Source organism: Pan troglodytes, chromosome 20 (assembly GCF_028858775.2).
Source record: "Pan troglodytes isolate AG18354 chromosome 20, NHGRI_mPanTro3-v2.0_pri, whole genome shotgun sequence".
In the NCBI taxonomy this organism is placed as follows: domain Eukaryota; kingdom Metazoa; phylum Chordata; class Mammalia; order Primates; family Hominidae; genus Pan; species Pan troglodytes.
The window spans coordinates 22,453,337-22,474,213 of record NC_072418.2 but is presented as its reverse complement, the minus strand read 5'-3'; the positions used below and the strand labels follow the sequence as shown (position 1 = coordinate 22,474,213).

Here is a 20,877-nt window from a genome sequence, read left to right as displayed (position 1 = left end):
TACTAAAAATACAAAAAAAATTAGGCGGGCGTGGTGCCGCCTGTTGCAGGCTTACATGCCTGTAATCCCACCGGGAGGTGGAGGTTGCGGTGAGCCAAGATGGCGCCGTTGCACTCCAGCCTGGGCAACAAGAGCAAAACTCCCCTCAAAAAAAAAAAAAAGGAAATATTTTATTTTAGGCCAGGCTGGTGGCTCACGCCTGTAATCCCAGCACTCAGCCTGTGGAGGCCGAGTTGAGCAGATCACCTGAGGTTGGGAGTACGCGACCAGCCTGAGCAACATGGAGAAACCCTGTCTCTATTTTAAAAAACACAAGTCAGACGCAGTGGCTCAAGCCTGTAATCCCAGCACTTTGGGAGGCCAAGGCGGGTGAATCACGAGGTCAGGAGATCGAGACCATCCTGGCTAACACGGTGAAACCCTGTATCTACTAAAAATACAAAAAAATTAGCCAGGCGTGGTGGCAGGCGCCTGTAGTCCCAGCTACTGGGGAGGCTGAGGCAGGAGAGTGGTGTGAACCCGGGAGGCGGAGCTTGAAGTGAGCCGAGATCGCGCCACTGCACTTCAGCCTGGGCAGCAGAGCAAGACTCCATCTCAAAAACACCACCGAAAAAACAAAAATTAGCCGGGTGTGGTGGTGGGCACCTGTAATCCCAGCGACTCGGGAAGCTGAGGGAGGAGAATGACTTGAACCTGGGAGGCAGCGGTTGCAGTAAGCCGGGATAGTGCCACTGCACTCCAGCCTGGGCGACAGAGTGAGACTCTGGCTCAAAAAAAAAAAAAGAAAAGAAAAGAAATATTTCATTATGACCACTGAAAACAAATTCAGCTGATTTTTTTAAATGAGAAAGAGAAAATGTGCAGAGTGTGTGTCTGGCTGTGTGATAGGTAAGAAAAGAGAGCACCATCTAACTTATAATGGGAAGGGTGTTTCTTTGCATAAACTGTTCCTGGAGCACACAAAGGTGGAGAATTTTATTAATCAGAAATATTTTCCAGGATTATCTATGTGTTTCATCTTTCCCCATCTCTTTTCTTTGTTCTGTGCATTTCTTCCATTTGGCTTTTCCAGGGCTGCATCTTATATATTAAAACAGTAAAGATAACTACAGTATTTTGATGAGTTCTGTGAGTAGCTCTACCAAATTATTGAACTTCAGAGAGGCTATGGGACTCCCCAGGTTTTAAACAGTAGCTCAGAAGCATAGATGGGCCCTTGGGGTTTGTGACTGGCATCTGCCATGAGGACAGTGTTGCGGGACTGAGCCCTGAATCAGGGTCTACGATGACTCTGGGTGGTGTCAGAATTCAAATGTGAGACAATAAGTTAGTGTTGGAGAATTGTTTGATGTTCAGCAGACTCTACAGATGTGGTGCCAGAAAAAAGATATCACGGAGGCCTGGCCTGGAATAAAACTTTGGGTGATTGGGAATGGGAGGCTCTGCTCTGTCGTACACAGGCTGTCACACTGCTCGTTGTCCTGTGATCCCAGGTCTTCTCTCAGGGTGACAGAGGACTGAAAATGTAGAGGAAAGAAGCTCTGATAGACCCCCTTTTCCCACAGCTGCCACCACAGGATTCCCACCCACTCACGAACACACACACTAGACATTGACATGTCCACACTCCTCCCGGGACTCGGCACCACCCTCAGGAAACTCACAATGGTATTTTTTGTTTTTGTTTTTGTTTTGTTTTGTTTTTGAGATGGAGTCTCGCTGTGTTGCCCAGGCTGGAGTGCAGTGGCGCGATCTTGACTCGCTGCAGGCTCCGCCTCCCGGGTTCACGCCATTCTCCTGTCTCAGCCTCCTGAGTAGCTGGGACTACAGGCGCCCGCCACCACGCCCGGCTAATTTTTTTTGTATTTTTAGTAGAGATGGGGTTTCACCATGTTAGCCAGGATGATCTCGATCCCCTGACCTCGTGATCCTCCCGCCTCAGCCTTCCAAAGTGCTGGGATTACAGGCATGAGCCACGGCGCCTGGCCCACAATGGCATTTTTGATCCTAGTGTTTCTTGCCAAGAATCCACAAGTCTCTACAAGTCTCCTAGCATATTCCCACTCACAGACACTGAATCTGCAGCAGCAACCTGTTTTCTCCACCATCCTAGCATTTTGGACCAGCTGTTCATAATCTCACCTGCCTGCATGCACACGGAAATAAATCAGAGTACAGCCCCACTGGGACCACTATCTGTACCAAAAATCAGTCCTCTCACCTACATTGCACTCTCTCCCACCAAGGGATTTTTTTTTTCTTTTAGCTTTTATTTTTGGTTCAGGGTACACATGTGGGTTTGTTACACAGCTAAAATTATGTCATGGAGGTTTGGTGTGCAGATTACTTTGTCACTGAGATACTACCCATAGCACCAAACAGGTATGTTTTCTGATCCTCTTAGTCCTTCCACCCTCCACCCTCAACTAGGCCTCAGTGTCTTTTGTTCTCCTCTTTGTGTTCATGTGTTGTTATTATTTAGCTCTTACTTATAAATAATAACACGCATTTGGTTTTCTGTGTCTGCATTATTATTATTATTATTATTATTATTATTATTTTGAGACGGAGTTTTGCACTTGTTGCCCAGGGTGGAGTGCAATGGTGTGATCTCGGCTCACTGCAACCTCCGCCTCCTGGGTTCAAGCAATTCTCCTGCCTCAGTCTCCCGAGTAGCTGGAATTACAGGCACGTGCCACCAACCCCGGATAATTTTGTATCTTTAGTAGATACGGGGTTTCTCCATGTTGGTCAGGCTGGTCTCAAACTCCGCACCTCATGTGATCCACCCCCCTTGGCCTCCCAAAGTGCTGGGATTACAGGTATAAGCCATCACACCCAGCCTCTGCATTTGTTTTCTAAGAATAATGGTCTCCAGCTTCATCAATGTTATTGCAAAGGACATGATCTTTTTTTTTAGTGGCCACAGAGTACTCCATGATGTACCATATTTTGTTTTTACTAAATCTTTTATTTTATTTTATTTTATTTTTGGAGACAGGGTCTCACTTATTGCCCAGACTAAAGTGCCATGGCATGATATTGGATTACTTTAGCCTCAACTTCCCAGGCTCAAGCAAATCTCTCCTATCTCATCCTCCCAAGTAGCTGGGACTACATGCGGGCGTTACCACACCTGGCCAGTTTTTCTCTTTGTACTACTTTCTGTGGAGACAAGATTTTGCCATGTTGCCAGGCTGGTCTCAAACTTCTAAGCTCAGGCAGTCTACATGCTTTGTCCTCCCAAAGTGCTGGGATTACAGGCATGAGCCACCGCATCTGACCATACCATATTTTCTTTATCCAGTCTACCATTGATAGGCATTTACGGCCTGTGCGTGTCTTTGCTATTGTGAATAGTGCTGCAATGAACATGCATGTGGATGTGTCTTTATAATATAATTTATATTTCTTTGGGTATATACCCAATTATGAGGTTCCTGGGTCAAATGATAATTGTTTTTAGTTCTCTGAGGAATCACCACACTGCTTTTTATACTTGTTGAACTAATTTACACTCCTACCAGCAGAGTATAAGCATTCCTTTTCACTTAAATGGTTATTTTAATATTATTTACACTTTTGAAAGTGTAAAAGTGTTTTAATTGAAATATAGTTGCAATTTTAAAAAATGCTACATACATTATGACTAGTTCATTAAAATTATTAATGCTTAGATATTTATATCTAATATCCAAAGAAAATTTACTACCAAATTGTTATAGTAGATATTAGTCTGACATGTTTATTACTTTATTCAATAGGGATAATTATGAGTAAACACAATTTTAGTATCTTTTATTTCACTACATTGGAATGCTGCTATTACAGGACAAATAAAGACAGGTGATGTGGCCACCCAAACACCACCAACATAGCTCTTTAGTTAGTTATATTGCAAGCTCTAATATATTCCACTATATGAACACAGTCAGATTCTATTTCTTCATCAAAAAGTGTTGTTGGAAGTTGTCAGATGTATTTAAATATAGAACCCCTATTCAATGGCTAGGAGATGAGAGAGCAGCAGAGATGGAAAAGAAACTTTATAAAATTATTCTGAAAATCTGCCCCCTTTCTACATAATGTTCATGTTTCTCATGCTGAGAGTAGCTGTGTACTTTGGGTGTTGAGAGAGAAATTGCTTTTAGGGGAATATTTTCTGGCTGACTTGATCAATCTCATATCTAATCTGAGCTTTTTCTTAAGATTGCTCCTTTAATTGTACTCCACTTGCTGTAACACCAAAGGATACAGAGCCAAGTTGATCCTACCTAGAATCTGCAGATAAAAAAGGGCCAGACTTTGGATAGAGAATGTACAGAAAACTAACAAAAGGCATTTTCTGCATTGGGAGTGTGGCTCTTTGAGATGTTTCACATCTTGTTCATTGACCTGCTACAGTGAGATCAGAGGCTCCAGGAGGAAATAGAATCTGATGGCATAATCTGTAGTGAGAGATCAAGGCTGCAAAGTATCCAGAGCCATGACCACAACCACAACTATATTTACCTGTAAAATGTGATACTGGAGTAGAGTATTTTTGTTCTTTCTCTTACCCAAGAGCTAGTAAATCAGAATGGGTGATCCAGGTTGTGGAGTTCCACCAGGGCAGTTCCATTTTCTATTTAGAATCAGCCTGAGTCTCTCCAGCCTGGCTTATCATTGGGCCAGCAGCCCAGGGCCACTGGGAATTCCTTCAAAATCACCTAGGTGTCTTTGAGGCATTTGAGATGTCCCATGCAGAATTGTGTCAGGCTGACAGGAGTTAATTCTGCTTCTGTCTCAGTGTAAGAGAAATGAGTCATCTGTGTTTGTTCATCCCCTCATACAAGAGATGTCTTTGGTTGGTACCCAGATGAGAGTTTCTCCAGTTTCCTGGTACTTGGATGATAAACAAGGAGGAGATCTGGAGACCCAAATAGATAAACTAGTAGCTTCCATTTCATATGGCCATTTAAAAAAAAAAAAAACATGAAGCAGTCATGGTTCCTACAATCCAGAAACTTTTAGTCTAGACTAGCAACTGGATAAATAATTGAATTGTGCATCATATGGTTGGTACAACAAATACAATGTGTCTAAAATCTTGGGCTTTATTTAGGCCACTTTATATTGCTGTGGCTTCTGATGTCTACATCTGAAGGCATATTTATGAAGAGAAGAACCGTTATTATAATTTCTTTTTTTTATATTTTTGAGAGGGAGTGCAATGGTGTAATCTCAGCTCACTGCAACCTCTGCCACCCTGATTCAAGTGAGCCTACTGCCTCAGCCTTCTGAGTAGCTGGGATTACATGTGCCTGCCATCGTATCCAGCTAATTTTTGTATTTTTAGCAGAGATGGGGTTTCACCATCTTGGTCAGGCTGGTCTTGAACTCCTGACCTCGCGATCCACCCACCTCAGCCTCCCAAAGTGCTGGGATTACATGCGTGAGACACTACACCCAGCAGTATAATTTCTATTTCTTTTTCCTTAAGTGTACGTATTTATTTTCTAATAAAATTACCCTAGAAAGGCCAGGCACGGTGGCTCATGCCTGTATTCCCAGCACTTGAGAGGTCAAGGCAGGCGAATCATGAGGTCAGGAGTTTGAGACCAGCTTGGCCAATATGGTGAAATGCCATCTCTACTAATAATACCAAAATTAGCCAGGCATGGTGATGCACACCTGTAGTTCTAGCTACTTGGGAGGCTGAGGCAGAAGATTCACTTGAATCTGGGAGGCAGAGGTTGCAGTGAGCCGAGATCGCACCAGTGCACTCCAGCCTAGGCGACAGAGTGAGACTGCATCTCAAAACAAAAAAAGTTACCCTAGAAGACCTTAAGGGATTTGTTTAAATTGCATATTAGTATATAGTATAAAGTTGACAGGGCAGTGGCTAGAAAAGATTAAAATTGCAGAAACTCTGGATTTACATTTCTTTTAGGTAAGCTTAGGAAAAACAAAACTGGAAATACCCCAGTGGCATAGAGAACAGAATTCTACATAGTGTCTTCACCCTGCCCCAGACCTATTCAGATTCACCCTTTTTGGAGACTATTTAGTTCTGACCCTACCATGGAGTCTTGCCTCACAGAACTGATTAGAAGAGATCAGAGTTTTGGCTGGTAAATCCTACTGCATTTCTAGAGCTGGTGCTCACAATTTTCTGAAACCCAAAAGCATATAAATGAGAAAAATAAAGTATGTATTTTAGGGTCTTAGTTTTTAAATGTTGTATTAAAACCAATGCTTGCAGAGACATTCTAATTAGCAACTTGTTTTCTATTCCTGCAGATCCAGTAGTTGCTCCATAAGTCACAAAAAAGTAAATATGAATAGAATAAAATTATCTCTATAATACATTAAACTCTTCCTTCTATATCTCTTCCATCTGTCTATATTTAGCTTTTATTCTATACAATTTTTAAAAAAATTTTGATGACCGATAAATAGAAGAAATAAAAATGCTGGGACCTTTAACTACATCCTGGAAATTATTAAACCCTTAGTGCCAGCTCCCAGGGTGTTATGAGAATACCCAGCACAGTGCTCTGTATCATACTCTTGAGCACATAGTACCTGCTTAATAAACATTGCATTAGTAAATGTGTACATGTTGCTTTTTAAATCAAGACTTACTCAGACATTGCTGCCTTCTGTTTTGTCTGTAAAGAGCCAGCAAAGAATATAAAACTTTAGGATGGAGATGGGTTGTCCTTATCTGTACCAGAAGTATTTGGTTGTGACAAGAGTGCTGAGTGTAAGGGACCCTGTGTTGTTCCTGCTTCTGTAACTAATGCTAATAATGAGCTAAGGGGGAGCAACATCCGCATTGACAGGGAACTTGTTTAAAACACCCATTCATGGACCCTTTTCAAACCTGCAAAATCACACTACATAAAGTGGGGCCAAAATTACCAAGTGATTTATAAGCTCGTTAAAGCTTGAGAGGCAATGCTTAGCTTAGTGGTTATCAGCCCAGGCTTCTCATTAGGATCACATGGCCAATTTGCAGAAATCTCTTGTGCCCTCCCCACAGCTTCTGTTTATTGTTGTGTGTGGAAGCATCCATGTTGTTTAATGAAGGGCCTCATATGACTCTAAGGTGAGGCCAGAATCAGGTATGAGGGCTTCAAAATACATTCATGAGAGTTAAGTTCCACCTTTGCACTAAAGGATGGTCACAGGGCCTATTCTGTTTTGACTTGGTAGGGACAGGTCAGTGTGGCACATATTTCCATTACTGTAGCAGAAATTGCTGGTGTCTGTGGCAGGGGAGGGCACCTGGGGACAGGAAAGGAGAAACATTTTTATTTTCATGGAGCAGCTCATTGTTCCTGAATCTCTTCTGTTTTAAAGGACAGAAATGGGTTAACTTTTTCTTTTTCTGCCAATTGATGTCATGCTATCAGGTAAACATGTAATACTGACACCTTTAAAGCATATTCTCAAGGTGCAGATGTAATTTATTCAGAGAGTCTCATCTGAGAATGAATTCCAGAGAAGAAGGAGGAAGAAAAAAAAAAAACTTTCCTTCAGGTAAACATGCGTCAGATGAAGAGCTGTGTCCACTCTGCTTCCTGGACTGCCTTTTGTTTAGTACTTACAAAACTTTACTTCTCTACTTGTGTTTTTCCGCCCTAATGAGTTTGGTTTAACTACTTGTTAAAATTCTTATGATAGTCAAGGGTCTCTGAAAAATATTTCTTTCCTGTATCTCAGAGCCTTCTCTTTATTCTCTGCATCATAGCTTCTTATATGCTATGCAGGATTCTCAGCAATAATTTATAATCTGCAATATTAAAAATGTTTCCTCTGTGGCTGTTGAACATGGAAAGATGTGGATACTCAAGATTTCTATTGGGCAAAACTCTGGTCCTTAGTAAAGATGGAGAACATGTAATGTTGAGGCTCCATCTGTGTGTTCTATTAGCTCTATGCAGAACGAGATTAAGAAAATGCTTATTTAAATGAGATGGCATTTATTACCCAGAAAGTTCTGAAAAAAATTATTAAGAGATACCTGCTCTCTAGGGAGCTAAGTGAAGCCTACTTAAAATTACTACTAAAAATTACAGAACAGAGGAGTAATCTGTATTTTAAAGTTTGCATAAAACATGTTTCTTTTTTTTTTTTTTTGAGACAGAGTCTTGCTGTGTCACCCAGGCCAGGGGTATAGTAGCGCGATCTTGGCTCAGTGCAAACTTCACCTCCCGGGGTCAAACAATTCTCCTGCCTTAGCCTCCCAAGTAGCTGGGATTACAGGTGCCTGCCACCACGCCCGGCTAATTTTTGTATTTTGTAGAGATGAGGTTTCACCCTGTTAGTCAGGCTGGTCTCGAACTCATGACCTCACGATCCGCCCACCTCGTGCCTCCCAAAGTGCTGGGATTACAGGCGTGAGTCACTGCGCCCGGCCTAAAACTGATGTTTCTTTATGGTTAAATTCAGACTATAATTTACTTTTTTGGGGGGAGTATTTCAACAGTGATGCTGTGTTCTTCTGTGAGCATTAGCATATCATAAAAATTTGTCCTAGTGCAGTTAATGGCTAATGATTCACTTGGTTAAGTAGCTCCCTGAGAGATTTTTTTCACTATAGAGTTATTTTTATTATTAAGTATCTTTATGCAGCTGATGTGCATAAACCATCACATTTAATCTGGCAGCTGGCCTTTCTTATTTTTTTCCTACATATTTTCTTTGATAAATGAGGGCTCTTTGTTTATAGGCTAGAAAATGTGGGGGGAAACACAGGCTCTTCCACTTACTAAATGTTTGAAAAAATATCCTTTTGGGGCCAAAAACATTGGCATTACTGGTGAGCTTGTTAGAAATTCAAAAAATTGACCGGGCGCAGTGGCTCACGCCTATAATCCCAGCACTTTGGGAGGCTGAAGCAGCGGATCACCTGAGGTCGGGAGTTCAAGAGCAGCCTGACCAACATGGAGAAACCCCATCTCTACTAAAAATACAAAAAAAAATTAGCCGGGCATGGTGGCGCATGACTAATCCCAGCTACTCGGGAGGCTGAGGCAGGAGAATTGCTTGTACCCAGGAGGCGGCGTTTCCAGTAAGCCAAGATGGCGCCATTGCACTCCAGCCTGGGCAACAAGAGCGAAACTCCATCTATAAATAAATAAATAAGAAAGACTTTATTTCAGATGTTCTGGAAAAAAAAACCTGCATAACAAGGTCGTCAGCTTATTGTACATATTAAAATTTGAGAGGTGCCTTCTAACCCAACATTTCTTTTCTATCTGAAAAATATTCACTACTCATTCCGTATGATGTAAATATACCACTCAAAAATGTACATGTTCGTGTTCATGGCCGTAATTTTATACTTTATTATCTAGAAAAATATCATATATGAACTGATGTTGTGGATCTTGTGCTGCTCTTTCTTCTCAGAGTTAGAGAATACATTAGAGAATATTTCTGTGTTGAAAATCATTTTATTGGATAATTTTAGTCCTATAAGTCAGAACCACTTCTCTTTACTCTCTCATTTCACCTGAAGTCAAATTAAAAATTCCACCCATGGCCACTTGGTAAAAATAAGTGTGTGTGTGTTTTTCAGGGACCATTGCAATTTAGAGATGTGGCCATAGAATTCTCTCTGGAGGAGTGGCATTGCCTGGACGCTGCACAGCGGAATCTATATAGGAATGTGATGTTAGAGAACTACAGTAACCTGGTCTTCCTTGGTGAGGATAACTTGAGTACATAATTCATAATATTACTCTAAAGGTTTTATTTCTCTTTTTTGTTGAATGTTTTTTAGTAATTTATTCTTTGCATACAAGAGTTTCAGATCCCCTTTTTCCAGAAAAATCTTCAGAATTTTTTCATTTGGAAAAGAATTTCTTCATGATGTTTCATCTTAATCCAAACTTTCCACATTCCTGAGTTGAGCTTTGTTCTTCACTCCAAATTAGTGGTAATTCCAAAAATTTAGTGGCATAAAATATTGTTGCCCCCACCTGAAAATCTAATTGCCACCACCAATTTTTGATTTAGTAGAACCCAGTAGTAAAATTAAGAAACCTACAAATTGAAAGTATTTTCTAAATATTTAGAAATTTCTGTTATAGGCCAGGCTTGGTGGCTCACACCTATAATCCCAGCACTTTGGGAGGCCGGGCGGGTGGATCACCTGAGGTCAGGAGTTCGAGACCAGCCTGACCAACATGGTGAAACCCTGTCTGTACTAAAAATGCAAAAATTAGTCGGGCGTGGTGGCACATGCCTGTAATCCCAGCTACTCAGGAGGCTGAGACAGGAGAACCGCTTGAATCCTGGAGTTGGAGCTTGTGGTGAGCCAAGATCGAGCCATTGCACTCCAGCCTGGGCAACAAGAGTGAAACTCTGCCTCAAAAAAGAAAAAAAATTTCTGTTATAACTTAGTATTTTAGTATTAATTTACTAGAATACTTTATCACATCCTCTCTGCTGAGCACAGTACTAGCTTGTAATTGGAGAATATGAGCAAGATTCATATTATTTATTCTTAATAAAACAGGTATTGTTGTCTCTAAACCAAACCTGATCACCTGTCTGGAGCAAGGAAAAAAACCTTTAACTATGAAGAGGCATGAGATGATTGCCAAACCCCCAGGTAGGTGCGAGTGAAAATGAATACGACAGACAACACAGATAGAGGTCCCAAGGTCAAAGAGAAAGCGAGTCCTTAAAATGTGATTTGGGAAGCTGTGTTACCAAGGAAATAGTTCCTGGGCAGCTTTTTTTTTCTTTTCTTTTCTTTTTTCTTTTAATTTTGCTCTCACAAAGAGGCATCTTCTGTCTTATGCTTTTCAATTCTCTAAGATTTCTATTTTTCTTTCGGTGAGCTTCCTTCAAGTTCACACTGAGAGCCAAAGTCCTCTTCATGACAGATAAGAGACTGCACTATCTGGCTGTTTTTCCATTGTTTTGGGGACACACAAGTATCTGCATGATTTTGAGAAACGAAAACTCTTTAAGTTCTCTTTTTGCATCAGGTCTTAAATGTGTGTGTGAAAGTATTAGTTTCTGTTCCATTTTTTTGTTCATTTTTCTGTTTTATTACTATATAGTCTTGAAATGTATAGTTTGAAATTTTAAGTATGATATCCTTCTGCTTTGTTCTTTTTCCTCATGATTGCTTTGGCTATTCAAAGTTTATTTTAGTTTCATGTAAATTTTAGAATTGTATTTTTGATTACTGTGAAAAAAAACCTGCAATTTTAATAGGAAGTTTATTGAATCTGTAGATCACTTTGGATAATATGGCACTTCAGTAATATTTAATCTTTCAATCCATAGACATAAACTATTTTAAAATTTACTTGGATCTTCTCCAATTGTTTCATTCTTTTTTTTTGTATTACCTCCTTGGTTAATTTTTTCCTCAGAAATTTATTATTTAATGTTATAGTAAATAAGATTTTTTCTTTATTTTATCAGATAGTTAAACTGTATGAAACCATAGATATACTTTTATGTTAATTTTATATTTTCCTAATTTAATTAGTGTATTTATTAGTTTAGAGAGGTTTTAATGTACTGTGTATGGGTTTTTTTAATTACACTTTTAAGTTCTAGGGTACATGTGCACATCGTGCATGTTTGTTACATAGGTATACATGTGCCATGTTGGTTTGCTGCACCCATTAACTCGTCATTTACATTAGGTATCTCTCCTAATGCTATCCCTCCCCCATCCCCCCACCCCACGACAGGCCCCGGTGTGTGATGTTCCCCGCCCTGTGTCCAAGTGTTCTCATTGTTCAATTCCCACCTATGAGTGAGAACATGGGGTGTTTGGTTTTCTGTCCTTGTGATAGTTTGCTCAGAATGATGGTTTCCAGCTTCATCCATGTCCCTGCAAAGGACATGAACTCATCCTTTTTTATGGCTGCATAGTATTCCATGGTGTATATGTGCCACATTTTCTTAATCCAGTCTGTCATTGATGGACATTTGGGTTGGTTCCAAGTCTTTGCTATTGTGAGTAGTGCCGCAATAAACATAACGTGTGCAGGTGTCTTTATAGTAGCATGACTTATACTCCTTTGGGTATATACCCAGTAATGGGATCACTGGATCAAATGGTATTTCTAGTTCTAGATCCTTGAGGAATCGCCACGCTGTCTTCCACAATGGTTGAACTAGTTTACACTCCCGCCAACAGTGTAAAAGTGTTCCTGTTTCTCCACATCCTCTCTAGCATCTGTTGTTTCCTGACTTTTTAATGATTGCCATTCTAACTGATGTGAGATGGTATCTCATTGTGGTTTTGATTTGCATTTCTCTGATGACCAGTGATGATGAACATTTTTTCATGTGTCTGTTGGCTGCATAAATGTCTTCTTTTGAGAAATGTCTGTTCATATCCTTTGCTCACTTTTTGGTGGGGTTGTTTTTTTCTTGTAAATTTGTTTAAGTTCTTTGTAGATTCTGGATATTAGCCCTTTGTCAGATGGGTAGATTGCAAAAATTTTCTCCCATTCTGTAGGTTGCCTGTTCATTCTGATGGTGGTTTCTTTTGCTGTGCAGAAGCTCTTTAGTTTAATTAGATCCCATTTGTCAATTTTGGCTTTTGTTGCCATTGCTTTTGGTGTTTTAGTCATGAAGTCCTTGCCCATGCCTATGTCCTGAATGGACAAAATTGACAATATAGTTGGAAGTAAACCACACCTCAGCAAATGTAAAAGTACTGTGTTTGGTTTTTTTAAAAATAAGATTGTATGATCTACAAACAGCATTTTACTTATTTTTCTATTTCAATGGATTTTTTTATTTATTTGACTAATTCTTCTGCCACATACTTCCAGTCCTAGATTAAAATATAGTTTTAAAATATGGGCACAATATAGTTTTGTATTGGTGTCTGAATTTGATGGAGAAAACAAAACACCTCTTCAAGTTTTCATAAACTAATTTTAGAAAGTAAAAAATCTTTTATTGGGCCCTTAGTGTGATGAGATTCCCTCTGAATTTGTAGTGAAGAGGGGTTGTAGCTTGGTCACAAGGCTGCTGGGTCTGCACTAGGGTTCACCTTTAGTTGGCTTGATACAGGGACTTGGGTAGTTGTAATTCCCATTTTATTTTTGGACAGACTGCATATCCTTCAGGACTTTGCTCCATAGGGCAGACATTAGGACATGTTTTTGCACTCGGTTCTGCATATGGTGGGCGTTGTATCAGGATGTGGATGAGTGTGGCTTTCACTGTGTACCAGAGAGCATTTCCTCAGGTAACTGGGTGGGTTTCTATATAGGCAGAACTGACCATAAACTGTGGCACAGGTAAATGAAACTGAGTCATTGAACTGTTTCAGGGACCACAGTAAAGGCCAAGGTCTGCAGGCCTGCCTACGTGGCTGTAAATGGGCACCTTCCTCCAGGTCTCTGGAATGGCAGGACCTCTGCCAGACTGTGGCCGGGAGGAGTTTCGGATAGTTAGAGAGTAAGTTCAGAATTCTCAGTGGGACCAAGTTGGGTGAACCCTATCCTGGTCTGTAGCCAAGAACCAGGGGTCTTGTAGTTTCCCACCTGAATGAGGGCCTGCCTTCTGAATAGAACACTTCTCAATCTTCAGCTTTAACAGCATTTCACAACTCCCTCCCTGGATCTCAAATCTTACAGGCACTTATTTTGGAGATGGGGTCTTGCTACATAACGCAGACTGGTCTCAAAATCCTGGCCTGAAGCAGTTCTCCTACCTTAATGTACCATGAAGCTGTCATTACAGGTGTGAGCCATAATGCCTGGTTTTCTCATAAAGGCATTTTTGTCAGGGATAGCTAACCTTTTTTTGCTGTAAGAGGATATGAAAATAGGGGACTTTTAATCTTTTCATCTTAGTGAGGTCACTCTCCCTATACATTTCTGTTTTCTATTTCAAATTTGTGGTAATTTTAGATTCAGAAATTTAGGACAGTGTGCTAGAATTTGCATGGTATGCCTGAAGTAAATTGGATAATTAGTAGGTACTCCATATTTACGAAAATAGTTACTTGTAAATTCAAGTTTGCTGCAGGCAAAAGGGAATTACAGAATTTTCATCAACTTTCTTCAGCCTATATCTAAATAATAATGTAGTTTATTTCCTAATATTTGTTTTACATATCAGAGGGTCTAACCCTATTCTGCAAAATATATATATTTTTTATTTAACAATATGTCTATTCTTTTCTTCTAAAGTTGGATTATAGCAGTTTCATTTTGTGTAAGAAGATATTTAAAACATAAAAAGTAACTAGTTTCTTTTAAATGGTTATTTATTAAAAATTTCTCAGAATCTTCTGTGTATAATTACACTGCATATATTCTCTGAAATTTTACTGCCACACAGTGCATGCCAGTGATTCAAAATACCTGCATTTAATGAGTACACAGTAACAGCTAAATATTGCAGTTACGTAGACAATTTTTTTTTTTTTTTTTTTTTTTGAGATAGAGTCACTCTCTGTCACCCAGACTGGAGTGCAGTGGTGCGATCTTGGCTCACCTCAACCTCCACCTCCTGGCTTCAAGCAGTTCTCATGCCTCAGCCTCCCAAGTAGCTGCAATTACAGGCATGTGTCACCACGCGCGGCTAATTTTTCTGTTTTTAGTAGAGATGGGGTTTCACCATGTTGGTCAGGCTGGTCTTTGAACTCCTGACCTCAGGTGATCTGCCCGCCTCGGCCTCCCATAGTGCTGAGATTACAGATGTGAGCCACTGCGCCTGGCCTAACAATGTTTGTTTAAATGATACATCAATGTTGCATACCAGATTTTATGAGTAAACATTTCTCTTATTATTGTTTTGAAGTTCTACATTAGTGTGCTTTTTCAGAGTAGGTTTCTCTTTTTTTTTTGAGACAGAGTCTCACTCTGTCACACAGGCTGGATTGCAGTGGTGCGATCTCGGCTCACTGCAAGCTCCGCCTCCTGGGTACAAGAGATTCTTCTGCCACAGCCTCCCGAGTAGCTGGGACTACAAGCACCCGCCACCACAGCCGGCTAATTTGTGTATTTTTAGTCGAGATGGGGTTTCACCATGTTGACATGGGGTTTCACCATGTTGGCCATGCTGATCTCAAACTCTTGACCTAGGTGATCTACCCTCCTGAGCCTCCCAAAGTGCTGGGATTAAACAGGCTCAAGCCTCCGTGCCTGTCTTTTTTTTTTTTTTTTTTTTTTTTTGAGATGGATTCTCGTTCTGTTGCCCAGGTTGGAGTGCAGTGGCATGATTTTGGCTCACTGCAACCTCCACCTCCTGGGTTCAAGCGATTCTTCTGCCTTAGCCTTCTGAGTAGCTGGAACTACAGGTGTGCACCACCATGCCTGGCTAATTTTTGTATTTTTAGTAGAGGGGAGTTTTCACCATGTTTGTTTGTCAGGCTGATCTTGAACTCCTGACCTCAGGCAATCCACCTGCCTTGGCCTCCCAAAGGGCTGGAATTATGGGCGTGAGCCACGGCACCCGGCCAGGTTTTTTTTGTTTTGTTTTGTTTTCTTTTCTTTTTTTATTTTTTTTAAAAGGGAGTTTTGCTCTTGTTGCCCAGGCTGGAGTACAATGGCATAATCTTAGCTTACTGCAACCTCCACCTTCCGGGTTCAAGTGATTCTCCTACCTCAGCCTCCTGAGTAGCTGGGAGTACAGGCACACGCCACCATACCCAGCTAATTTTCTATTTTTAGTAGAGACGGGGTTTTACCATGTTGGTCAGGCTGGTCTCAAACTCCTGACCTCAGGTGATCCGCCTGCCTCAGCCTCCCCAAGTGTTGGGATTACAGGTGCGAGTCACCGCTCCCAGCCTGAAACAGTTTTTTAATCCTGTCTACGTGAGTAGTCATAAAAATTCTCCTAATTTCAACATCTATTTATTTATGAATCTATATTATTTTTGTGTGGGGGAAACACCTAACAAAATGTGTTATCTGTCAAAAACACGTAAGAAAATTTATAATAAAATATTTCTAGGCCAGGCGCAGTGGCTCACACCTGTAGTCCCAGCACTTCGGGAGGCCAAGGCAGGCGGATCATGAGGTCAGGAGATGGAGACTATCCTCGCCAACATGGGGAAACCCCGTCTCTACTAAAATACAAAAAATTAGCCAGGTATGGTGGCGCATGCCTGTAGTCCCAGCTACTCAGGAGGGTGAGGCAGGGGAATTGCTTGAACCTGGGAGGCGGAGATTGCAGTGAGCCGGTATCTTGCCACTGTACTCCGGCCTCGGAGACAGAGTGAGACTCCATCTCGAAAAAAAATAATATATATATATAAATATATATATATATATTCTGTTTAGTTATATTAATTATGTTGACATGCAACATATCACTAGAATATTTTTATCTTGCAAAGCTAAATCTCAATACACATTAAACAACTACCAATTCTTCACATTTCCTAGCACTTTTAAAACACCACTCTTTTCGGTTTCTAAGCATATAACTGCTTTATATATCTCATACAGTCTCTGTCTTTTTGTGGCTGGCTCGTTTTATTTTGCATAATGTCATCAATATTTATCTTAATAGTTGTTAGAATATTTTCTTTTTGAAAATTGAGTGATATGCCAGTATTTTTATATCTACTGATTTGGTGACAGAAATTTGCATTGCTTTTACCTGTTGGCTTTCGGTAGCAATGCTGCAGTAATTATGTGAAAGGTGATATAATACATGTGCTGCATTCTGTTTTATTAGTCTACTTTTTCATCTTTATGCTCATACCAAATTGTTTTAATTCTGTAGCTTTTTGATGTGTTTTGAAATCAGAAATTGTAATGCCTCCAACATTTTTTTTTTTTTTTTGAAGATTGTTGGGTACTTTGTCTTTTTAGGTTCCATATAGTTTTGGATTTGCTGTTTTTATTTCTTCAAAAATACAATGAGAAATTTGAAAAATATTCCATTAAATCTATAGGTTAAATTGAGCGGTATAGACATCTTCACAATATTAATTATTTCCTTTTTGATTGTTTTTGAGATGGAGTTAAATTCACCCGCCTCAGCCTCCCAAAGTGCTGGGGTAACAGGCATGAGCCACCGCACCCAGCCAAGTTTATTTCAACAAGTGCATGCTCAAGAGTGTGTTGTATCATTTCTGTATATTTGAAATTTTATCAATTATTTATATTATTGTCTTATACTCTAATTCCATTTTTGTCATAGAAAGTAATCTATGAAATTTTAGTTTAAAAAAATGTGTTAAGACTTTGTTTTTGACCTAACAGGTGGTCTAGAAAGAGGAATGTTTTATGAGCTATTGAGAAGGCTGTGTATCCTGATGATGTTGAGGAGTGTTCTCTATACCTTCATTAGAAATAATTGTTTTTTACTGCCTTCTAGTCCTCTGTTCCCTTACTAATATACTGTCTTGTTTTATTATTATTACAGAAAGTGGGGTATTGAAATATCCTACTATAATTATATTGCTCTATTTATTCAACTTTGTTAGTATTTGCTTTATATATTTGAAACCCCAATTTGAGACACACACACGCACAAATACACACATGGATAAACAAATTTGTCATAGGTTTCCATGAATTAATCTATATATTGTTTAATGTCCTTCTTTTTTGAAGTTTTAACTTAAAGTACATTTTATAAAATATGACAGCTTTTGACTTTAACAATGTAGCTTGTGTAACATTATTTTGACCTCTTCTGCTCTCATTTTGTTAGTATTTACATGAAATTTCTACTTGGTCTTGCCACTTTCAGTCTTTTCTTGTCATTAGATCTCAGCTGACTCTTGTAAAAAGGCAAGTTGAATCTTGATTTTTAAAATTTTTTAATGAGCCTTTTTAGAAGTATGTCTCTTGATTGGAAAGATAATTATATTTAAATAGTTTTCTGAAAGAGAAAAACTGTTAATGAAATAATTGTTTTGATTCTTGTATCTTTGTGTCTTAATTTCTCCTTTTTAAGTTTTTTTTATTTTTGTGTTGACATGCTTTGAGCTTTTTTCTTATTTTCTTTTGTGTATCTATACGGATATTTTCTTTTTTTTTTTTTTTTTTTTTTGAGACAGAGTCTCGCTCTGTCGCCCAGGCTGGAGTGCCCTGGCGCGATCTTGGCTCACTGTAAGCTCCGCCTCCTGGGTTCACACCATTCTTCTGCCTCAGCCTCTCGAGTAGCTGGAACTACAGGCGCCCACCTCTACGCCCGGCTAATTTTTTTTTTTGTATTTTTAATAGAGACGGGGTTTCACCGTGTTAGCCAGGATGGTCTCCATCTCCTGACCTTGTGATCCACCCGCCTCGGCCTCCCAAAGTGCTGGGATTACAGGCGTGAGCCACCGTGCCTGGCCTCGGATATTTTCTTAGTAGTACCTTGGGGGATTATCTAAAACCTCTAAAAGATCCAACAATATATTTTAATGTAGTAGAAAATTAACTTCAGTTGCATACAGAAATTCCTCATTATTACATCTGCCTTCACATTTGTTATTGATTTTACTAATTATATTTTTTATGTTGTCTATTCATTAACAGATGTTCATAATTTCCATACTTTTATCTTTTAAACTGTACCATTATGATTAACATAACTAACATTAGTTAAGTAAGAAATTCCATTTTTATGAATGTGCCTATCTTTTCCAGAAACTTACATATCTTCATATGATTATGTGTTGTTTTCTTGCATTATGTTATTTTCTGTGGAAAAAAACTCCTTTCAGCATCCTTGATATATAGGGCATATGCAGTGCCAATATACTTTCTCAGGATTTGGTTATTTTGGAAGGACTTCTTTTTATTTGGTAGTACAATTTTGGTGATGGTACTATTCCCACTTGACATCTTTTTTTATTATAACTTTAATAACAATATCACAGTTTCCTTTTGACCTACAAAAATTTTTTTGATCAATTTATTGGTTATCTCATAAGACTATGCTTATAAATGACCATCATTTTTATCTTGCAGCTCCCAAAATTCTCTTCTTATCTGTGATTTTTGAAATTTTGTTTATATATGTGTTTGTTATAAATAGATGTTTGGGTATATCCTAGTTTGTTTGTTCAGCTTTTCAGCTTTGCCCTATTTACACAATTTTTTCTTTTAAGAAATTTTTCACTTAGTTTTTGTATTTTTTACACCCACAATTTTTGTTTTCTATTTTAATATTTTTTCGTTGTTATCCTCATTTTTCTAATCTTCAGTAGTTGTCTGTGTTCCTGTTTCACTTTGTGAAAATTAAATTTATTTTATTTGTTTTATTTTTTTTTTTTTCCTGAGACGGAGTCTCGCCCTGGAGTGCAGTGGCGTAATCTCAGCTCACTGCAACCTCCGCCTCCCACATTCAAGCGATTCTCCTGCCTCAGCCCCCTGAATAGCTGGGATTACAGGTGCCTGCCAACACGGCTAGCTAATTTTTTGTATTTTTAGTAGAGACGGGGTTTCACCATATTGGCCAGGCTGGTCTCAAACTCCTGACCTCATTTGATTTCCCCACCTTGGCCTCCCAGTGTGTTGGGATTACAGGAATGAGCCACCAAGCCTGGCCTGTTCAATTTATTTGGAATTTTAAAAATTATACACTTTTTATTGTTGCTTTTGAAAATTTTATAATTTTTTTGATGGGGCCATGTTGCCCTAATATTTTGTATACATTGTAATCTTTGAGATTTGGACATGAACAAAAAGCTACCTGTTATGATCTTTATAATATAGCTCTGTCCTCGCATAGTCTGAAAATCAATCGTCTTGGATAGCAATTCTTGGAATTTCTCAAACATGTTTTTAGGATGTGTCTTGTCTAAAATTTTGTGTTGTTTAGTTAAATCGGCTTATTCTTATTTCTTCTTAATAAATCAGTAATCACTTGCTACACCCATTCCGTGTTTGGGATACTGCAGTTTCTTTGCTTCTGAAACATTTACCTTTAGACTCAAAGTGTCATTCCAACGTATATTACCATTTCATGTCGTGGGAGACATTAACCAGTATTTTAAAAAGCCCCTAGAGGCCGGGCACGGTGGCTCATGCCTGTAATCCCAGCACTTTGGTAGGCCGAGGCGGGCGGATCACGAGGTCAGGAGATTGAGACTATCCTGGCTAACACGGTGAAACCCTATCTCTACTAAAAATACAAAAAATTAGCCGGGCATGGTGGCGGGCACCTGTAGTCCCATCTAGTTGGGAGGCTGTGGCAGGAGAATGACGTGAACCCAGGAGGCGGAGCTTGCAGTGAGCCGAGATGGCGCCACTGCACTCCAGCCTGGGAGACAGAGCGAGACTCTACCTCAAAATAAATAAATAAATAAAATAAAAAATAAAAATAAAAAAGCCCCTAGAATCCAGAAATAAAGATGTATGTGCCAATACTTTTCTTGTTTTTTAAAAAAGAAACCAGGGGTTGGCAATTTACATATTTGTGTGCATGTGTGAGACAGAGTCTCACTCTGTTACCTAGGCTGGAGTACAATGGCATGATCTTGGCTCACTACAATCTTTGCCTCCACAGTTCAAGCAATTCTCCTCCCTCAGCCTCCCAAGTAACTGGATTACAGGTATCTGTTACCACACCTGGCTAACGTTTTGTAGTTTTGTAGAGACGGGGTTTCACCATCTTTGCCATGCTGGTCTTGAGCTGTTGACCTCATGATCCACCTGCCTCAGCCTCCCGGAGTGCTGGGGTCACAGGTGTGAGCTACCACACCCGGCCCGCAATTTACTTTTAAAGGCACAATTTTATACTGGAGAGCAGTAAGAGCTGTGTTGGGTATAAGTAACAGACTTTTCTTTTTTTCTATGTGGCTCTTTGCATTGTGCTCACCTGGAGCCCTTTACACACTTAACTAATTTATAAATTTTTTACAAATGTATTTTGGTCAGTATGTTTTTGTTACAGTTATATATCCAGGAAGAAATTACAGCTTGTGGTATTTTGCTGTGT

At 39.5% G+C, this 20,877-nt stretch overlaps 1 protein-coding gene across 5 annotated transcripts in view; it reads left to right on the top strand.

Moving 5' to 3' along the window:
* The window catches only part of ZNF506 (zinc finger protein 506), a 28,763-nt gene that overhangs the window by 4,833 nt on the left and 3,053 nt on the right, over positions 1–20,877 (top strand). The window contains exons 2-3 of one of the 5 annotated variants that reach the window (XM_003316226.7): positions 9,572–9,698; positions 10,514–10,609. The exons of 1 other annotated variant lie outside the window; for it this stretch is intronic. In XM_003316226.7, coding sequence (XP_003316274.1) covers positions 9,572–9,698; positions 10,514–10,609 — 223 coding nt within the window. Of the gene's footprint in view, positions 1–9,571; positions 9,699–10,513; positions 10,610–20,445; positions 20,492–20,877 lie in introns of those variants that run through there. 3 more of the 5 variants (XM_063801422.1, XM_016937107.4, XM_003316227.7) reach the window with 3 other exon arrangements.